We start from the raw sequence: 21,628 nt of genomic DNA on the forward strand, positions 1-21,628 counted from the left end.
ATTTTATAATTTTCTGTACATTTTACACATTTTAAAACAGTATGCAATTGACGGGTTAAAAGTTTAAAAAGTATAAACACGTTGTCTATGGTATTAGCATTGACGTTCCATTCCACCCAGACCCTTAGCTCACTCTTATGCAGGTTTTTACATTACATCGATTTTGTTTAATTATGCTTCCGTCATGTTTTACTGTTTTATTTTGGTTTTATTGCATTTATATAATGAATATTACTTTTTAACAATAACAAATAATTATTCATAAATTTTAAATAAATAATATTTATGCTACGTTCCGTTCCCTCGCAACTCGCAACCTAACCAACAGTGTTGCCAACTTAGTGGATTTTCCACTAGATCTGGTGGTTTAGACATGTGGTTCGGCGAAAAAATATTAGTTTTAGTGGCTAGTGGATTTTTTAGTGGATTAGAGTCCTTTCAGTTAGCGGTAAATGACGAATTTAACCACTAACACAACCGAATATGGTTTATGAGTTACTTGAGCGAAAGAACCAATATAAAGTTTATTTATTAGTAATACATACAATTAGTTTTATATTGAGTAAGATCAAGATGCCTAAGTCACAGTACACCCGAAAGTTTCGTGATTGTTGGTTACGTGACCCAGTTTTAAAGGATTGGTTGCAAATAGTCGAAAGCACTGGTGGTCCAGTTACTAAGTGCAAATTATGTGGTATATTATTAAGGAATCATTATTAATAATAATTGGATAATTTACCCTGTCTCTAGCACGTTTTTGCCTACGACGCGACGCGGCGCTAAAGAGGGGGAAAAAACATCCCACGATCTGACTGCACTGATTCGGCTTTGGGTTATCTAGTGAAATTCTGGTGGTTTGAGAGACCGCTCAGTTTTAGTGGTTTCTGGTGGTTTGCACGGCCGCATTTGGTGGGCTGGTAAAAATAAAGTTGGCAACACTGCTAACCAAACAAAATTATCATTTGTCACTTAACAACAACAATTTCTGTGCCGCTTTTTCTAAGAAAAACGTTAATATTACATTTATTTATAAGACAAATATAGTTGAATTAGGTTTAATATGAGTGGGCCTAACGGCATGTTGTATGGAGGCGATGAGATAGGCGCGTTAGTGTTTGATCCGGGCCACCATTCGTTGAGGGTTGGGTATGCTCAAGAAGATACTCCAAAAGCGGATATACCAGCAGTGGTAGGAGTTGGTCCTGCTACTCACATCCCAGATCCTGAGGAAAAAGTCCCTGATGGCAATATCACTCAAAGCGGTAAGTTATTTCATGACTCTTTACTTAAAAATGTAGAGCGGTATTTTTATCATTTTACGCTTTTTTTGCGTCGTCGAGCCTTGAGTAGATAAAAGTTTCTGTCGCACTCTTTTTAGAAATGTTCTTACTGAGCACTTATAGCATTAATACGAAGGATTAAATATCATAAAACACTTTTCAAATATTTTTAGGTTACAATAATATTCAGAGGAAAACAAAATGAATTACGTCTGTCTTGAAAGATTCCTAACGACTTCTGTGTTCCAGTGGTTGAGGGTTGGGGTCATGATCTGGAGATTCCAGGTTCGAATCCAGGCCATTGCAAGCTTGTTTTTTGCTTCTTGACAGATTGTTTGAAAGTAAGAATGATCGGTCCTTTGAAGGGCACATTGGGCAGTTGGTACCACTATTACTATTTACTTAAGTATAGTTGTTACATGAACTGTTAGGGCCTTTGATGACACATTAGTAAGAGAAGAAGACGGGAATAATAAAATAAAAATAGCATTTATTCACCGATATACAGTTCTACTTTACATAGGTTTATTATAAGTAGTACTTATTCTAATCGGGCTGTCCTGAGACATAGGCCTCCTCCATCATGCGCCAATCTGCTCTATTGTGTGTGTATTGTCTCCACCCCTTAGGTAGGTCGTCCTCCCATCTTTTGATTCAAGTTTCAAGTTTATTTATTTTTGAACAATTTTTACATTGTGTCGAAAATTGTACAAAAAAAATAATAACAATATATCAGTAATAAAATAATATGTATGAGAACAGTAAAAAAAAAAATTGGCCTCCCTCTTTGCTTTTTGCTGTCTCTGAGGTACCATTCCGTGATGTCTTTTGTCCATTTGTTAGTTTTAGATCTCATCATGTGTCCGGTCCACTGCCACTTAAGTCTTCTCACTGTTTTGGTTACGTCTGTGACTTTTGTAATATATACATAATGGGAATAGCTATGAGTTTATGTATGTGTATATATTTTCCAAATATACACAATAACTTGTCTGATCGCAGGCAACAAAACAGGCAACGAGTTGCGTCACTACATCGACGTGACAGAACTGCACGTGCCACGGCCCGGCATGGAGGTGCAGACGTACATGAAGGATGGACAAGTCGACAACTGGGACCTGTTTGAGAAGATGCTTGATTACTGTTACGCTAAGGTTTGTTGACTTGCACAGGACTGGAAAGGGTGGTGTTAAAAAGAGGAGGCCTGTACCCAGCAGTGGGTGGATATTCATTATCAAATGAACATTAGCAAGAAACAGAGATGCATGAAAATCTCTAGATAAGACCTTTGTGTCGAAGGGTTTTTTATCTAATTTTTTTCGCCAGACAAGGTCACGGCTTAAAAGACACCAGATCCTGCAATTGTGCAAAAGAGGATTGGCTTCTAATAAGGAGTGTTGAGATTGATGAATCCAAATGCTCCTCACCCGACTGATGAAATGAAGGAACAGACCTGCTTATGGTCTTCAGACCGATTGCAAGTGGTCACAAAATAAGAAAAACGACAAAAAAAAAAAATTTTTTTCGAGGCTTCACTCTTGGTGGTAATGCCAGCCTCATAGTTTATCACTTATGAAGGGATGCACTACACAGGGGACTGTCAGTATTTAAGAATGTTTTTTTTTTATTTCACCATTGCAAATCTGTTCTACGTGTTTAGTTAAATAAGAGTCTTTGAAATTGATGTAGGGTATTGCCCATCTCAAATTAAAATTTAAACGTTTTTTCGAGTCTGCTTCCGATGCTTCCGAATACATCCCGCTTAGGAACGGTACAGAAAAGTATCGGCGCCCGAAAGACGGAATGTACGATCCTGACGACCCGATTACTCTAGCCATAGAGGTGGCCAAGCAGCTCGCGACAACAAACACTTCAGACCCACGATACTGACCCCGCCGGCGTGGCCGCGAGCGAGACAGATTATTATTCCCCCTTCCCCCCTTTTGATAGAGGGGAGGCCTGTGGTTTGTGATGTTAGATAAAACACTATCAAATTTGCAGGTGATCCGTTCCCCCTCGGAGCACCACCCAGCGCTGTTTACGGAGGCGGTGTGGACACAGAGACCAGCGAGGGAGAAGCTCGCTGAACTGCTCTTAGAGAAGTACCAGGTAAGGATATATCATCATGCATCAATGCATACAAAAAAAAAAACATTTTGTGACCCCTAGTTTGGTTACGACGTTGAAGCAGTCGCCGTAGCCGAAATCGGCCAGATCACATCATCATCACAGGCTGATCACCCGATTGACCGAAAGTAAGGTGATCCGTGATTCGGAAGGCATTTTCAGCCGTTGGCCCCGGTTACTACTTACTGATGTTAGTAGTTGTTACATGAGCCATGTCAGGGGCCTTTGGCGGCTCAATAATATCCATGACGCAAGAGTATGAGTATGAGTATTTATTCACATAACAATTACAAGAATTGTGTTCGAAATACTGAAATAGAATGGTAAAAAATAAGTTTAACAAGCAATCAATAGGGCCCTGTGCTGGGAGGTTTTCTGGCCACGTCTTTCCCTCAGCGTTACAGATTCCGATGTGGTAGTAGTTTTACAGCTAGTTACATAATATGTAATTTAATTATGTTTGACGTTCAAAAAGCGCTAACTTTGTAAGCCAATTTTGAAAAATAAATATTTTTGAATTTTTGAATTTTGAATCAAAAAATAAATGAACTTAACATAATAAAAATTTAAAAGAATATAAGATAAAAATGTAGTCATAAGTAATTTTACAATTTTAAGTCACAATATTACCATCAAACGTAAAAGAAAAACAAAAGTAAAATAAAAAAAAATACCGTATAACATTGCGAGGGAGTCGTTAATCACGTTTTAGTCTACCACAATCTCTATCACCAATAAAATCATGAACTGAATAATAACATTTACTAAACGTAACGTAACGAGTGGGTAGTGAGCTTTTAATACGTCCTAAATTATTTTTTAAATACTATAGGATCACATTTGACCACAATCTCACCTGATGACACACCCCGGACACTTCATACAAACAACCTCGTTTTACACAGACACTACACATTGACGTTATCGTACACGCGCATCTGTGTGTGTGACGTCTGACGCCATACGATTCAAGTCTTAACTATGTTCGAGGGGGGTGAGGTAAACCTAGCTCAGCCGCTGGTGGGGAGCGGAGAGTTGCCGTTTTATACGTAGTAGTGGTCTAGGGTGGATCACGTTTAGCTAGCAAATGCCTATATGTTATTGTTTTGTTCCTTCCAGGCTCCAGCTTTCTTCCTGGTGAAGAGTGCGGTCGTGGCGGCGTTCGCTAACGGCAAGTCCACGGCGCTCGTAGTCGATGCCGGCGCCAGCCAGACCTCCGCTGTACCCGTTGTGGACGGGTAAGATACATACTTTATTCCATAACTGTCTACTTGGCTTTTTTTTTGACGTGACTTATTGTTGATTTGTTTTACGCGGATAAGACGTTCGTTATGTAAAAATTGACGATTCAAAGTGTAACTATGTTACCTACTGAATAATGATATTTTTGAAAAAATCTATATTGCTTCACTTTATCAGTTGTGCCTAGGTGTAATAACAAGGGTCATCATTTATACCCAAAAACAAAGACAAAAGATGCATATGTCTGTTCTCCATGAAATTAGAAGGTTACGAAGGCAACTCTATACAGCGCCATCTGTATTTATTGTTGGGGAACAATTCTATTTCTCTTTTGTTTTGTATTTTGTTTTTTCCTGTTTGTGCAATAAAGTATTTGTTATGTTATAGCCTGGAAAGTCCCCCTTGTTTTAAATAAATAAAAAAATGAAGGATAACTTTTTTGTTGTTACAGGTACGCGCTAGTGAACGCTGCATTTCGGTCCGCTGTTGGCGGCGACCACTTGGCCGCACAAGCGAAGAACATGCTCAACAACATGCACATACAAATGCTGCCTGTTTATAGTATAGCGGTAAGTATAAACGTCACTACACTTTACCCACCCTTAACAACTTACCCATCCTTAACATATTACCCACCCTTAACAGCTACCCACCCTTAACACCTTACCCACTCTTAACATCTTACCCACCCTTAACACCTTACCCATCCTTATCACCTTACCCATCCTTATCACTTTACCCACCCTTAACACCTTACCCACCCTTAACACCTTACCCACCCTTAACACCTTACTCAGGTGAGTAAGGTGTTAAGTTTAACACTTAACCCACCATTAACGTTACGTTACATAAGTTTGACGTTATTTGTATTTATTTTTAATTATTATAATGTACTTGGTCACTACTTATGGAAGATAGCGTCATTGGTTGCTATACTTCTAACAAATAAATAACAATGCATCAAATCTGATTAAAGCTGCAAGCGATTGATTGCAGATAAAAGGATCAGAAAAAAAAATGTGACTCAAAACTCAATAAATATTATTATTATTTGTATAAAACTGGTAATATAAATAAATAAACTTTTCGAATTCGCCATGTTGTAGAGTAAAGAAGTGATCCGCGAGCGGGAGCGCGCCCGCTACACGCTCAAGACGTTGCCGGCTGGACTGACTACGTCCTGGCAGCAGTACATGCTGAAGAGACAGTACGAGGATTTCTGCCATTGCGTCGCCCAGGTTAGTAATAATAGTAATAATAAGGCGTAGGGATGTAACGACCCCATCGTCCCCTGGTGAATCCATCAGCGAACCTGGTTTTCCTCTATCGTGTTGGTTGTGAGGTGAATTACCAACCTCATCAACCCTGGTGTCAGGGTCATTATTGAGCTACTAAAGGACTGACATGGCTCATGTAACGAATACTTACTACTTATGTATGTCATTTCCATATCTCGGGCCTGTGGAGTCCCGGACTTTTGGAAGGCGTGAGTCGGGTAGGGCCGAAGCCAACACGTAGAGGGCAGAGACAATTTGATCTAAATGTTGTGCGACACCAACCGGCGATTATCCCTGTACGCACTATGGGAGTGCATCCTTCTCAAATTCCATAGCCACTGTAAAGTGGCAATGTATATTTTATGTGATAGGCTGTAATTTTATCGTTTTCGTAAGATACTGCATACATAAGTATTTTTTGATAAATAGCCGATCATACTAAGGTTTTTAGCTACATTTCGTAACATACTGCATACAAAAGTGTTTTTTTGATAAATAGCCGATCATACCTAGGTTGTTAGCTTTCAAATCAAATCAAATCAAATATACTTTATTGCACACAACATACAAAACAAATTAACACAGATGATGATAGATACAGTACAATCTGGCGGCCTTATTGCTAAGCAGCAATTTCTTCCAGGCAACCAGTGGATAGGAAACAATGGCCCCGATTCCTGCAGACACCGCCTAATTTTATTTTAAGTTATATCCGTCATTTTCATATCCGTCGAAAAGGAAAGGGACGGATGATTCACAGCTCTTAATTTTAGGAAGAATGAGTAAATGAATGAATAACCCGTGCGAATCAAACGGTACGTCGCTGGTATGCAATCCGTTTGACGTGCTGTCTACTTAACTGTGTCGGGTTATTGACATGGTAAAATTTTTAGACGGTTGGTTTGACCAAATTGGAGATGTCCTTAGAAAAGGTTCAATACGATCTACTCTGAACCGGCGTGCGTGTATGAAGCGATTGATGAATGTGGAGGAAGCAAGAGAAGTGTGTCAGGATCGAAGCAAATGGAATTCTATAGTCTCTGCTTACCCCGGTGGGAAATAGGCGTGAGTTTATGTATGTATGTATGTTGGTTTAGATTTGTGCTTAAAATTGACGTGTGTTCCATAAATTTTATGCTTGTCGATTACCCGTCCCTTTCCTTTTCGGCGGATAAGAAAATGACAGATATAACTTAAAATAAAATTAGATGGTATTTACAGGAATTAGCACCATTATTACACTTTGGTGCGGGACAGTGCAACACACGCACACGCACGCGCACGCACGCATGTGTGCACGCTTTCCTGTGATAAGGAGTCTTGCATGACAGTCGATAGGTATTTGATTTTTTGCCCTGCCAGGTTATAATGCACAAGACGACCTTTTAATATACTATCGCGGAGCTCCGTGCGTCGTTAAGTTTGCGGACGAGTGGAGTGCAAATTTGAAGTATGAACTATTTGCTCATACTTGTATGGCGCGCGTTTCGCGCTCACTTGGCCCTTCCAACCTCTTTCGTCTATTCCGCGATGTAAAGGCAACTTACAGTTTTCAGATTACATTAACAGCGTGACATCAATTTTTTCACGGTTTTGAAACATTTCAGATAAGATTGGACGAAACATAACATAAGCTTAAGAATGTATCCCAATTGGGGCAGTTAGAGGTACGGTCACGAGTACTAATATGTATACACTTTGCAACCATGTCACATTAACTGTTTTGACAAATTAAACCGTAAGCCTCATTAAATTTTAAATATAATAGTGCGACAGGGTTCTAAAGTAGGTACGATATTGCTCATGACTGTACATCCATCGCAAGATGAACTAAGTACCCACGCCTCACCGAGCTTTCTGTTAGACCAACGTGATAGGTGAGCCGTATCGCCGTCTGTAATGGTCGGGCCAACTGTGTTAGTAAAAATTGTACTTTAAATTAATATTGAGAAGGAAGCCTGTGAACCTCAAAGACTTATAAATCGATTGAATATAAACAGGGTTTAAATTCTACAAAAAGTGCCAATAAGATGCCAATTTATTTTTAAAATAAGAATATTCTCAAATAAAAAATAAAAATATATTTATTCTTTTTATATTCTCATATTCTTATTTCAAATCAAATCAAATTTGTGTGCAATAAAGTGTTTTATTACTATTATTCTCAGCGGATGTGACGTCACTTAGGTTCCGAAAAGATGGCGTCTTGATTGTAGTTCTTCAGTATTGGTTTCCAAGCCAGCATCGGTCACATCCTGGTATCCCTGCAATAATAAAAGAATTTATGTATGCATTCAAACTCCATGTCTCCCTAGCGTTATCCCGTTTCTCACAGGGTCCGCTTACCTAACCCTAAGATTGGTCAGGTCCAGGTTTTTACACAAGCGACTGTATGTCTGACCTTCCAACGCAAAAGGAAAACCAGCCGAGTACAGGTTATGTCACTTACGTCAGAAACGCATTTCTCGGGTAGGGGATTTAGGTTATGTTAGGGGGTTTCCTCCCATCCAAAATGAATTTTACCAAAATCCAACATGACTTTCAAAGTGTTCTTAGAAGAATTCTGCGTTGTAGCGTGGTGTGTAAGACAGCTGGCAGAATAGGACATTTCCTTTGTCTGTCTCTATTAAAAAGAAGAGAGAATCTACAAGAAAAAAATATATAAGACATGGCTGTATGGGCATAGTTCCCTTTGCCTTGACTTACGGGGAAAACCAAAACAAAACAAAAAATCTCAGTAGCTATTATTTAGGCTTTTTGGCGGGAACTGGACGGTTGCTTTCTACATTGAATAATCTAAATAATTAATACGAAGTGGTGTTTCGTTGTTAATGATCATAATGAAAAACATTCGCGATAGTGTTATTATATCGGAATATTGAATAAACAAAGTGTATCTATCTATTTTCGCTTCGTGCCATCAAGCCGCTTTATAACTCAAAAGCTTATGCGGACTTTTGAGTTAATTCGTTTGGGGTTCGGAGTAGGAGTCTGCTCCGAGTGTGGGGGCTTAGGTTTCATCATTCATCGTCATCACCTTTCATCATTTAGAAAAAAATACATAAGACATGGCTGTATGGGCATAGTTCCCTTTGCTTTGCCCTTCGGGGAAAACCAAAACATCAAAATATCTGTTATTTACTAACAAAATATGTTGTCCAAAACAAAATGATGTAGTTGAAATGTTTTCGTTAAATACTATTATTTTCATTTCCTATAACTATGACCCTGACTTATTTATACACAAACACGGCCCAATTTTATTTCAAGTTATACCTGTCATTTTCTTATCCGCCGAAAAGGAAAGGGACGGATGATTGACAGGCACAAAATTTATGGAGCACACGAAAATTTTAGGCAGACATTTCAACAACTCGCAAAATTTTACATTTAGATGGTGGCTACAGGTATCAGCATAATTATAAATAAAGCATAATGTAATTCTTTTTTTTTTATTTATTTAAAAGGTACACACAACAGAAAATAAAAGGTTACAGATGTGGGTAATAACTAGATTGAAACCCAAAACGTGTATACACGGCATGGTTAGTAAATTTTGTAAATTCGCATAATTCTATAAAAAACATAACTATAGAATAGAATAATTTTATTTGCTTGGATACATGGAAATAAAGCACAAAAAAAAAACAAATTAAAAAACATATGTATATTAAAAAGCTTGATTAAAAAGTTATATTTTATAAAACGAATGTTAGTTTTCAGACATATACGACAAAATAATAATAATAATATATTATTTTTCAATTCGCACCTGTTATCGGCATACTAACCTAACCGATTTGGCCGCGAACCGAAAAGTTATGCTTAATAACGTAATGCCAATCTTGTTATGAAGATTAATCCAAACTAATATTATGCGCATGTACATTATGCGGATTTACATTATGAATTAGATTATGCCACCACTCTTACGCAAAAGCTGTACTCTTCTATCTTTCTTATTCTATCTTGTCCTGCGCACCATGCTAGAGCGCAGATAGATAAACACATGACATTCTTTCAAAAACTCTTGCGCATATTTTTTGGCTATACATTAACCATTTAACTGCCGAGATACCAGACACAATACATTTTACATTGTGTCTGGTTGAGATCTGCGTTCCGGCAGACGAGAAGTTAATAGAAAAAAAGACCAGGGTTGATGAGGCTGGTATTCCACCTCACAACCCACACGATAGGAGAAGAGATAAAAAAAGAATTTGAATTCATGTTTGGTTCATAGATAATTGATATCATGTGGTTTCCGGGATTTGCCCGGTCGATGGCAATAGGTTCGCCCCTACATGCGAGAATTGGATGTATATACTATATACACCTCAGCGGGCCTAGCACCGTAAGCACGATCGTCTGTCTCTCTCTGTGCAGTACCGTGAGAGAGTGACGGTTGACGTATGTCGAGGCCAGAGAGTCACGCGCTTACGGTGCTCAGCCCGCTGCTATGTTATATTAATGTAGAGGTAAAGTTTGGGGGAGTAATCTCCGCAACTTCTGAACCGATTTCGAAAATTCTTTTACCAGTAGAAAGTACTTTAGCACTCATGCTAAAGGCTATATTAGAAGGCCATGCGGACGGCCTCCGCATTGGTGGATTCCGGCCTCATGACAGTTTTACCCTTCAAGAGGATCCAGCAAGTTAATGTTACCAAGGAGCCCCCAAAGGGGTACCCCCATTAGTCCAAGGTGCCTGTTGTTTCCGACCACGCTGCAGTCCGTTGCCGGCGTCTCATCCACCTAGCAAAAACAAATATCTGTTAATTTTTTTTTTTTTTTTTTTTTTTTTTTTTTTTTCTTTTTTTATTGTCCGCGGTCAACGATACCCCAACGAAAAATCTTGAGAGTGATCTAGCTCTTCATAAATCTGTGTCTTGATTTAGTATGTGTTATGACGTTTTTTTTTTTAATATAACTGTTGTTAGCACTAACTGTACGTGGATAAGGTGAGTTATTACCGTGCTGCCAGTCTAGCGTGGCTTATATAACGACAACGTACTTACTTAAGTAAATAGTAGCCAAGGTCAACCGTACTAACTACTAATATACTGAAATAGCAACCTATTGCAACCGATAGACCAGAAAATGACAACCATATTTCAACCTCACAACAACAGAAGACATCCTAACCAAGACAACCACAACGACACCATTTGACCGACAAACCACAAAAACACAAGAAAAAAAATATCCAATCCCAAAACCGAACCAAAATCCATAACTCAGAATTCATGCCAAAAACAAACATGGCTGACAGGAATAAAATCCTTTGCCTTTCCCAAGATGACACGACAAAACATAACACCACCCAAAAGACCAAGACAGCCGACAAATTAAAAAAAAAACTGACATTGGCAGAATAGTCAAAGACTGATGCCATTTCTATGAAAGAAGAAACATTTCCCACCAAAATGAAAAACAGACAAAAAAACAACCTCAAACAAGTATTCTTCCATGAATAAAACAAACAAAATTCTCATCCTAACGACTTATTGTCAAAAAAAGCAAATATTACACAAACTCTATGACACTTCTGATTTTTTAAAACACTTACCAACTAAAACAAGTTGACAAAAAAAGAAAACATCAATTTTCACTGCAAAGAGATTGTATATCTGCAAACTTCTTGTCGATGAAAAATACATACATACCGCGTTGCATGCATTTGAAATCTAAGAAAAAAAATCAGCAATACAATATTAATTAAAATTATTGTGCATTATAATAATGGCCATTAAAATAATTTCTTTAATCAACTGTCAAACCAGCATGAAACACCTATGATTTAATTATTTTAATTAAGAGGTGTGACGGCGTTTTCAACGAGTTAATAGACTAGCATTTTTTCACAATACAGCAGTCCAAATATTACATAATATATACACGGTACAACCATGTGGGACTTTCCAGGCTTCCCCAAAAACAACATAGATGGCTTTGTAAAGTTTTAACGTAAAAATCACCTATTTTCTCATTGCTCGTGTACATAATTATTCAAAAATACAATGTAATGGCAGAAGCATATATACAAATAATTGTTGCGTGATATTTAGATCACATTATGTATAATGTTCCTACCTATATTGCTTCTCTTTATTTTGACCAGAATAATATTGAAGATGTGTTGTGCCTGGGCGTAATAAAAAAAAAATCCTTTATTTCGGGTGTTTTCCCATAGCAATTGTTAGTAACAAGTCTTATATGTATGTTGGTAAAAATTACAATAAATTATTCAATTATATAATTTAGTGTTTTTGGCAAGTTGGACGCGGGTCCAGTGCTGCATAGTAGCACTGTCCACGTCCAGCCTTGCCGCGACAGTCTGCAGGAGGCTGTGTGTAGTAACAAGGGTCATCATTTATACTCAAAAACAAAGATAAAAGATGCATATGTCTGTTATCTAATATAAAGAATAAGAAACAGTGTAATAAAGTTTTGTGCTGGGAAAGTAAATGTAGTGACGGGAATTGAGAAAGAGATTCTCAGTATAAATGATGACTCCTTTTATTGCGTATGGCAGACAAAATTAAAAAAAGTTCTGCGTGGATCATATATCCAGCTGAAGCTCCCCTAACCAAGTCTCTGCCGCATCCGTCACTCAATGCAGCTTGACACTCTCGGCTCGGGAGTCTTTATTACACCCACGCACAATTACATTTTCAATATTATTCTAAATAAGTATCTTATGTAATAAGTATGTTGTGTGTGTTATGTAGTATGTGTGTATGTATTTAGTATGTTTTTTTTATTTATTTCTTGGGCTGAAAAATCTGAATGCCATCGAAACGACAAGAAGAAGAATATTATTCTGGTCAAAATAAAGAGAAGCAATATAGGTAGCAACATAATTCTATACACAATCTGATCCAAATATCACGCAACAATTATTTAATGGGGAATAGGTAATTTTCACGTTAAATATCAACAACGCAATCTATATTATTTTTGGGGATCGTCACCTGGAAAGTCGCTCATTGCTTTGATGAGGCCTTCTAAACCCCCCTCTCATATACAGTGTTAGTGACATCGTAACGAATACTGAGGGGGATCATTCAGACCATGTCTCTCAGTTGATATCAAGTGGAATTTCCTGTCGGAAAATTCATGAACATTTTTGTGTTTTTAAAATTATTTTGCGACGGTAAATTCCATTTGGTATCAACTGAGAATCATGACCTGAATCATCCCTCAAAGTTTTCGTTACAAAGCCACTAACACCCTTTATGTATAATGCTGTAATTTTTTGAGATATCGATAAAATATCTTTATTATTTAATATTCAAAGGTACATTGCAATCCTTTGGCGTTTTTTGCTTAAGCTTTGAAACGTGTTGTTAATGTTAATAGCATGCACGGAAAGGTTAGTAGAATGGTTTTCTCGAATGAAATGAGCACTTACCGGGGTCGTAACCGGACGCGTTGACAGCATAGATCAACGCTATTAACAAAACCCAAAAAGTTAGGACAGACGCCGACTTCATTTTGACCTAATGAATGTACAGACTCTCGAGTTTACGACCTATTTATATCCACTGGCTTATCTATGAACGGTAATACACGGTAGGGTTTTTCATCCGGCGCCTTTAAGCCGTGTTTCCACTTGGCAACATTAGCTCGCGACCTTCTTCTCCTTCCTTCTAGCTTCCCTTCTATGATGTTTTTGATAAACGTCGTGTCTTATAAGAAAAATTAAAAAAAAAGTGAAATAATAGGCTAGTTTAACTAATTAAATCAGTTACTTTTTACTAAATATCAAAACACGAAATTACTATGGAATTTGTATGACAAAGCAACCTGTGACGTCATAGAAAAACTTGACAAAGCGTCGCACTTATTATTACATTGTTCTTTATTAAAATTCACAAAGAAGTATAATAGAAAAAAGAAAACGTTTTTTATCACCTTTAGATCTGTGTTTATTTAGTTATTTAAAAATTACTGGCGCTTATTTTATATCCCTTAAAATATTTTATTTTCACAAAAATGCTTATATAAAGCATTAGAAAAAAACATAATTTTTCTTCAATTATTTTAAATTTCGCGCGAAAACGGTTGGTCACGTGACATTTCGGCTAGTGACGTCACGTTTCAACGAACAAAGAAACTGTCAAACAGTTTTTTTTTTGTTTTGGTTTTCCCCGAAGGGTAAGGCAAAGGGAACTATGCCCATACAGCCATGTCTTACGTATTTTTTTCTTGATTGATGAAATGATGAAAGATGATGATGATGAAACCTAAGCCCCCACCCTCGGAGTAGATTCCTACTCCGAACCCCAAACGAATTAACTCAAAAGTCCGCATAAACTTTCGAGTTATGAAGCGGCTTCCTGGCACGAAGCGAAAATAGGCAGATACACTTTGTTCATTGAATACTCCGATATAATAACACTCGCGAATGTCTTCCGACTAACTTAATGCGATCATTAACCACAAAACACCACTTCGTATTAATTATTTAGATTATTCAATGAAGAAAGCAACTGTCCTGTTCCCGTTTCCCGCCAAAAAGCACCTGACAGATAGTGTTTATTTTGTGAAATGTGACGTCACACGAAGCTCAATCTTGGCCTCACGTATTTCGGGTCTTATGATACACACAAATAAAAAAAAAAACATTTTTTTTATTTTTAAAGATGACCAGATGAGCGCGAACCTCGGCTCAGGGCGTCGTCTGAGAGGAAAATATTTGATACCAAATATCAGAGCTACGGGTAACCTTATGAAAAAAGCTACCGTGTGTCGCCGCTCTTAATTTCTTCTACACCGTGAACAGTAATTTGATGTTATGCATGCTCCGCAATGTAATAAGCTATAAATATAATACGAATATCAATCAAGCGGTCAATTGACCATGGGTATACATTGGCCGGGGAACTTTAGTAAAGGCGCACACATAAAGAGCATAACAAAAGATTACAGAATGTTTTACTGATGGACAATTATTGGTGCTGATTCTAATAGACCCCAACATACATAACATAAACAGCCTATATACGTCCCACTGCTGGGCACAGGCCTCCCCTCAATCAACCGGAGGGGGTATGGAGCATACTCCACCACGCTGCTCCAATGCGGGTTGGTGGAGGTGTTTTTACGGCTAATAGCCGGGACCAACGGCTTAACGTGCCCTCCAAAGCACGGAATCATCTTACTTTTTTTCGGACAATCGATAAAATTAGATTCAAGCCTGAAAAGTCCTTACCAAACAAAGGACAGTCTCACAAAGTGATTTCGACAATGTCCCCATCGGGAATCGAACCCGGACCTCCAGATCGTGAGCCTAGCGCTCTAACCACTAGACCACGGAGGCTGTTAATAGACCCCATCTAATTTTATTTTAAGTTAGTTATTAATTAGTTAGTTAGTTTTATTTTAGTTAGTTAGTTTTATTTTAGTTAGTTTTTTAGTGTTTTTAGTTAGTTTTTTATCGGCCAAAAGCGACAGGTATAAAAGTTATGGCACACACGTCCTTTGTGACATTTATAACCACCCTGGTTCCAGACTAGGAGAATGAAACGACACGAATCCAACATTCCAACTGCGGAAGACTTCTCCTGCAGAGCGAATTTGCCGCTCCAGAATTGGCTTGCATAAAAAAGTTGCAAAAAAAAATGCATGACGCTGCGACAATTACGCGAAACGAAACTTATTGTGTTTACAGTCTTTGAAAGTATCCGGTAATTTATTAAAAAATATTTTTATACACATGGGAAAGCTTTTATTATCGTTCCTTTTTGGTGGATAAGAAAATGACAGGTATAACTTAAAATAAAATTAGACGGTGTCAGCAGGAATCTGGGCCATTGTCGCCTTATGGAGAACCATGGTAGCCCAGTTGGTAGAACGCTTGTCTCACTTCGAGGTCGCAGGTTCGAATCCAACGCAAGCCTAAACCAATGATTGTCGAATTTGTTTTCGAATTCATGTTTAGATCATAAATGATTATCACGTGCTCAGTGGTGAAGGAAAACATCGTGAGGAAACTGACTTTATTTACTTTATTTCTTCCTTTACTTTACTCTTTACGCTAATAATAAATAGGTACTTTATACCTCGTGTGTTCATAAGTTTTGAGACGAGATATAAAAACTTATATTATTACTAAAGAGTGCTGGCAAATAATTTTAATACTTTTTAAATTTTGAATTTGGAATGTTGAGAATATCTAAGCAGTTTTCTTTTTATATTTTTTCATTCATTATAAAAATGGCGCGAACGAAAGATTTGCGGTCGACCGCAGTTTCTCTGTTCAACGCTGGAAAAAAAACCAATGGAGATTTTTAATGAAATCAAATACTTAGGAGCAAGCCGCAACTTGTGTATTATACCCTAAAGAGATATAAGGAGACTAATGTACCCGGCTTCATCAGCGTCGACGAATGGCCACCGTCAAGTCCAGATTTGAACCCTCTGGATTATTCTTTGTGGACTGAATTAGAGCTAAAGGCATACAGAAAGCCTCACCCAAATTTGGATTTGCTCAAGCGAGAGCTTGTGAAAGAAGCGGCTCGCATTCCTATAGAAAAGGTGCGTGGCACCATTGACGTGTGGCCTGGACGGGTGAAGAACAGCGGACACTGAATAAATTTATATGATTTTAGTATTTTAGTGTTAGTATTTTAGTAATACTTATTAAAATATTTTAGTTTTATTCCGTCTCAAAACTTATCAACCTACGAGGTAAATAGTCAATATAAAATAATACATATTTACTAAAAATATACCTAACCATAATCTAAAGAAACTGTAATAATAAATTATACACTACACACACATACAAAACAAGTATTGAAACAAATAAAATACATCATACATAGAATAGCCGCATAAGGAATAAAAAAAATGAGCTCGTAACTCGTAACTTAAACAGCAGAGCGTGAATAATTTTAAAACTAATAAATCAAAATATACTATATAAAACGTTATTATATTTTATTTATTTTAAATATTTTTTTACTTATATAATACTTGCGGACAATCGGTGATTCAACTTGCAATGTCCTAACCATGGAATAGAAGAAAAGAGGTTGGTAAGGCCCTAACGCGCATTTTGTATGAGAACCGCTGTCGCCGGTTCAACCCCACTTCTTTTACTACTACTCCTGCAAACAGATAACTACGATAGCTCTACTGCTTCTCGAATTCCATAACCACTTTACCGGTAATGTCTATTAGACTGCAATTTTATCTATTTTGTCGTAATGCACAAGACGACCTTTTAATATACTATCGCGGAGCTCCGTGTGTCGTAAAGTTATGGATATTCGGCAATGTGTGCCTGAATGCGTTTCACGCTCACTTGGCCCTACCGACCTGTTCGTATGGTCCTAACCATACAAAGGACAGTCTGCTAGTGATTTCGATAATGTCCGCGTCGAGAATTGAACTCATTAAGACGTTGCTCCTGATTACAAGTCACACACGCCCTTTTTCTGCCTGGACAAATTGAGATTACTGAGGCCTCACACCCGGTAGAAAACCTCACAGACCCTAGAGGTTCTTTAAAAAAAATCTTATACAATGAGGGATTTTCCAGGTTACGTTCTCCAAAAGTAAAATAATATTATTATTATTGTTTTATTTTTTTATTTGAATTTTTTTTTATTTATATTTATTTTATTATCTTATTATTCGGGACTCTGGACCTATATATTTACACATACTTATTCAAAAAAATACAATGTAATGACAGAAGCATATATATAAAAATAATTGTTGCTTGATATTTGGATCACATTATGTATAGAATTCCGACACCAAGAGGGCTTAGAATCTCGTAGGTCTAACCAAACACATATCTACATGCACACATACATATGTACACGACATATGTGTTGTCTTAAAACTAATATAATTAATAACAATGGAAATAAAGTTAAAGAAAAACTGTTGAAATAAAACACATCACTGTTTAAAAATAGTAAGTAAACCAATTTCTAAAACAAGATATAATGAAGCGATGGCATGCCAGGACAAACCCAAGACGGTTTATTGGTATGTCTGCATTATTCCATTTATATGTAATTTTTTTTTGGTTAAATAAAAAAAAAAAATTATGTTGTAACGTACCTATATTGCTTCTCTTTATTTTGAACAGAATAATAATGAATCATCATTTATACCCGAAAACAAGGATAAAAGATGCATATGTCTGTTATCCAGGTTAAACGAAGGAAAATCTTTACATTGTTATTGAGTAACGTAGCCTCGAAAGTGCCTCATTTAGTAATTTATTCCTATGTATTAATATTTTCTAAATAATCATTAATCTTAAAATAACCTTTTTTGAGTATCTAAGTAGTAGTAAGTTCTTAAAAAGAACTTATGAAATCTATAAATGCTTGTATGTGTGTGTGTGTGTGTATCATGTGTATGAATATATGCACCAGAGATAGTTTTCTACGTTCAAAAGGGGAAAAAAGGCCGGCAAACAAAAAAAGTTTCTGTTTAATAACTGTCCTATTTGTATCTTCTTAATAATCATATAACTTGTCCCAGATATCGGAGAGTCCTTATGATGAGCGCACGGCGGCGTCGGTTCCCGGGGTACACTACGAGTTCCCGGGCGGGTACCACCAGGATTTCGGCCCGGAGCGGTTCAAGTTGACCGAGTGTTTGTTCGAGCAGACCGTCGGCGCGCCGCATTTGGGTGAGTCAATACATAATATATGTCTGTTTCGAACGGTTCATGAGTATAATTGTCACTGTTGAAATGTGTGTGGCTTGATTATTTCACCACTCAATCAATCAATAATACTTTATTGCACAACAACATATACAAAGGACATAAACATACGAATAAAAACATAAGCACAATAGGCGGCCTTATTGCTAAACAGCAATATCTGCCAGGCAATCTTAGGGTGAAAGAAGATACCACTCGTAGACTGTAGTAAAGAAACGCTGATTGTTTTGCCACTTCGCATATAATTCAGTTTAAGTAGATAATTACAAAGGTTACAAACACGTCCGACAATAAGAGATAGATCGATGAATATAAAATTAATTTAAAAAGTAAAGAATTAATTATTTTTTTTATAAGGTATTTTTATGTTGCAATTGTCAACAGTCACAGTCATGCCTTTTTTTCATGGCTGATGATTGACAAATGTTAATTTTAAAATGAATGAATAACCTGAACTTAATCTGTCAAGTTTCAAGTGATACTGTTTGACAGTCTGTTTGTTTGTTGAACTGTGACGTCGTCACCGGGAAAAATATCACGTGACCAACCGTTTTCGCGCGAAATTTAAATTATTTGAAAAATGTGTTTTTTTTTTCTATTATATCGTAAGGCCCGGATTTCCAGACACAATAGTTAAACAATGGGATTTGGATTTTAAAAGGACTTTGGGCCTTACGACCATATATTCTAGAAAATAAAATATTTTAAGAGGTATAAAATTAGCAACACAAACAGAGTATTGCGGGGCAGAAGGCAAGTGGGAAACCACTGATTTATTTTACCCTAAAAAGTAGCATGGAGGATGCTACACCGACAAGAGTGTGGCTCTTAACCTCCTAAGGCCGAGATTTCCAGACACAATAGTTAAACAATGGGATTTGGATTTTAAAAGAACATTCGGTCTGACTTTAAGTTAGTGAAAATAAGTAATTGTAATTTTTAAAATACTTGTCCGAAAACGAAAGTAGCCAATTTGAGTGTTCTTGTGTCAGTATGCGCGGCGTGCGCGGCGTGCGACGCGGAGGCGCGGCCGGCGCTGTGGGGCGCCGTGGTGGCGTGCGGCGGCGGCGCGGCCGCGGGCGGCTGGCTGGAGCGCCTGGCGCGCGAGCTGGCGGCAAGGGCGCCCTCCTCGCACCGCCTCAAGACGCACGCCGCGCCCTCGCCCAACGAGAGGAGGTTCGCCGCCTGGATCGGTGAGGAGCGCGCTGGGCTGCCCCGAGACATGGCTCTAATGTGATAGGGGTACAGGGCGTTAGTGACATCGTAACGAACACTTTGAGGGATGATTCTGAGTTGATATCAAGTGGAATTTCCTGTATATACTTTCGCTACGAAAAATTCCACTTGATACGATGTCACTAACAAACAATTTCAATTTAAAAAAAACTATAAAGAAAATATTTAAAAAAATACAAATAAGTTGACAATTTCTAATTCAAGTCAATCAAAATTCAAGTTTTTTTTTTTATTTATGCAAACATCTATTTATCTAAATGTCCCTTAGCAAGTTTTCCTTTATAGAATGTAAAAGTGTCCGTTTCTAAATTGTTCCTTTTTTAGATAAAGTCCCTTAGCATTTCTTTTTTAGTTTATCTCTATTATTTTAAGTCCAAAGTGGCCCCGATTCCTGCAGACACCGCCTAATTTTATTTTAAGTTATATCCGTCATTTTCATATCCTTCGAAAAGGAAAGGGACGGATGATTCACAGCTCTTAATTTTAGGAAGAATGAGTAAATGAATGAATAACCCAGGCGAATCAAAAGGTACGTCGCTGGTATGCAATCCGTTTGACGTGCTGTCTACTTAACTGTGTCGGGTTATTGACGGATGTAAAATTTTTAGACGGTTGGTTTAGATTTGTGCTTAAAATTGACGTGTGTTCCATAAATTTTATGCTTGTCGATTACCCGTCCCTTTCCTTTTCGGCGGATAAGAAAATGACAGATATAACTTAAAATAAAATTAGATGGTATTTACAGGAATTAGCACCAGTAGCATGCTACATATTCCAATGAGGCGTTATTAAAAAAAATGCAAACTACTTATATTTTTTATCTGTTTTTACATGACTTATTGTAATTTTGCCGCACGCATTAACTACTTGGCCGTACTATACAATAAGAAAAAAAAATGTTTTTTTGACAGGTGGATCAATCCTAGCGTCGATAGGCTCCTTCCAGCAGATGTGGATATCCTCCCAGGAGTACGACGAGGGAGGCAAGGGACAACTTGAGAGGAAATGCCCTTAACTGAGAGGAAATTATATCGTGTTCTATTTGCGCACTAGCATAACGCTTAGACAGCAGGAGTGAAATATAAAGTACAACCTAGTGTAAAAGGAAGAATTTAGGTATTTTACTGAGTCGAAGATATATAATGTTAATCTAGAAATAGAAGCCAGTCTAAGATGATCAAAAATCATTCTCATTTTTCTTTTTGACTTGTTTTCAAATGTCCAATTTTGTGAGTTTGACCGCTTTTTAGGTAACGTCATATCGCGTTATTTCCATACAAAATTTTTACCATGCTAGAGCGCAAATAGTACAGTAAATTCCTACAGTAAAAGATCAGAAAAGCATTCAGGAGGTAACGAATTGATTTCGCTATTTTTTGTAATTGATTACATGATCAACCCTGGAATATAATATTTGTATTGAGTTGTATGAATCGAGTGATAAGAGAAAGTGTGTATTGAAAATGAATGAATTTTGTATTGTGCACTGAGAAATAAATGTATTATTAAGTACAAGATTCTTATTGTTTTTTATTTATCTTTATAAACATCCAACTTATATGTGAAAAGTATATTCCGTTATAGCTTGATCTTAACCTAACCCTTTTTAATCTAACATAGTCCTTTTGTAATGTAACCTAATCCTTTTTTAATCTAACCCAACCCTTTTTTTAATCTAACCCAGCCCTTTTTTAATCTAACCCAACCCTTTTTTAATCTAACCCAACCCTTTTTTAATCTAACCCAACCCTTTTTTAATCTAACCCAAC

At 37.2% G+C, this 21,628-nt stretch overlaps 1 protein-coding gene across 1 annotated transcript; it reads left to right on the top strand.

Annotated features, from left to right (window-relative positions):
- Positions 1 to 942: 942 nt before the first annotated feature.
- LOC126378441 (actin-like protein 6B) lies at positions 943 to 21,376 on the top strand. Its single transcript, XM_050026803.1, has 9 exons — positions 943 to 1,262; positions 2,283 to 2,434; positions 3,282 to 3,389; positions 4,527 to 4,645; positions 5,101 to 5,218; positions 5,756 to 5,887; positions 18,437 to 18,587; positions 19,616 to 19,816; positions 20,771 to 21,376. The coding sequence occupies exons 1-9, from the start codon at positions 1,061 to 1,063 to the stop codon at positions 20,872 to 20,874; spliced, it is 1,287 nt and encodes a 428-aa protein (XP_049882760.1). The 5' UTR covers positions 943 to 1,060; the 3' UTR covers positions 20,875 to 21,376.
- The last annotated feature ends 252 nt before the right edge of the window (positions 21,377 to 21,628 follow it).

This window comes from Pectinophora gossypiella, chromosome 26 (genome assembly GCF_024362695.1).
Source record: "Pectinophora gossypiella chromosome 26, ilPecGoss1.1, whole genome shotgun sequence".
NCBI classification, from domain to species: Eukaryota; Metazoa; Arthropoda; class Insecta; order Lepidoptera; family Gelechiidae; genus Pectinophora; species Pectinophora gossypiella.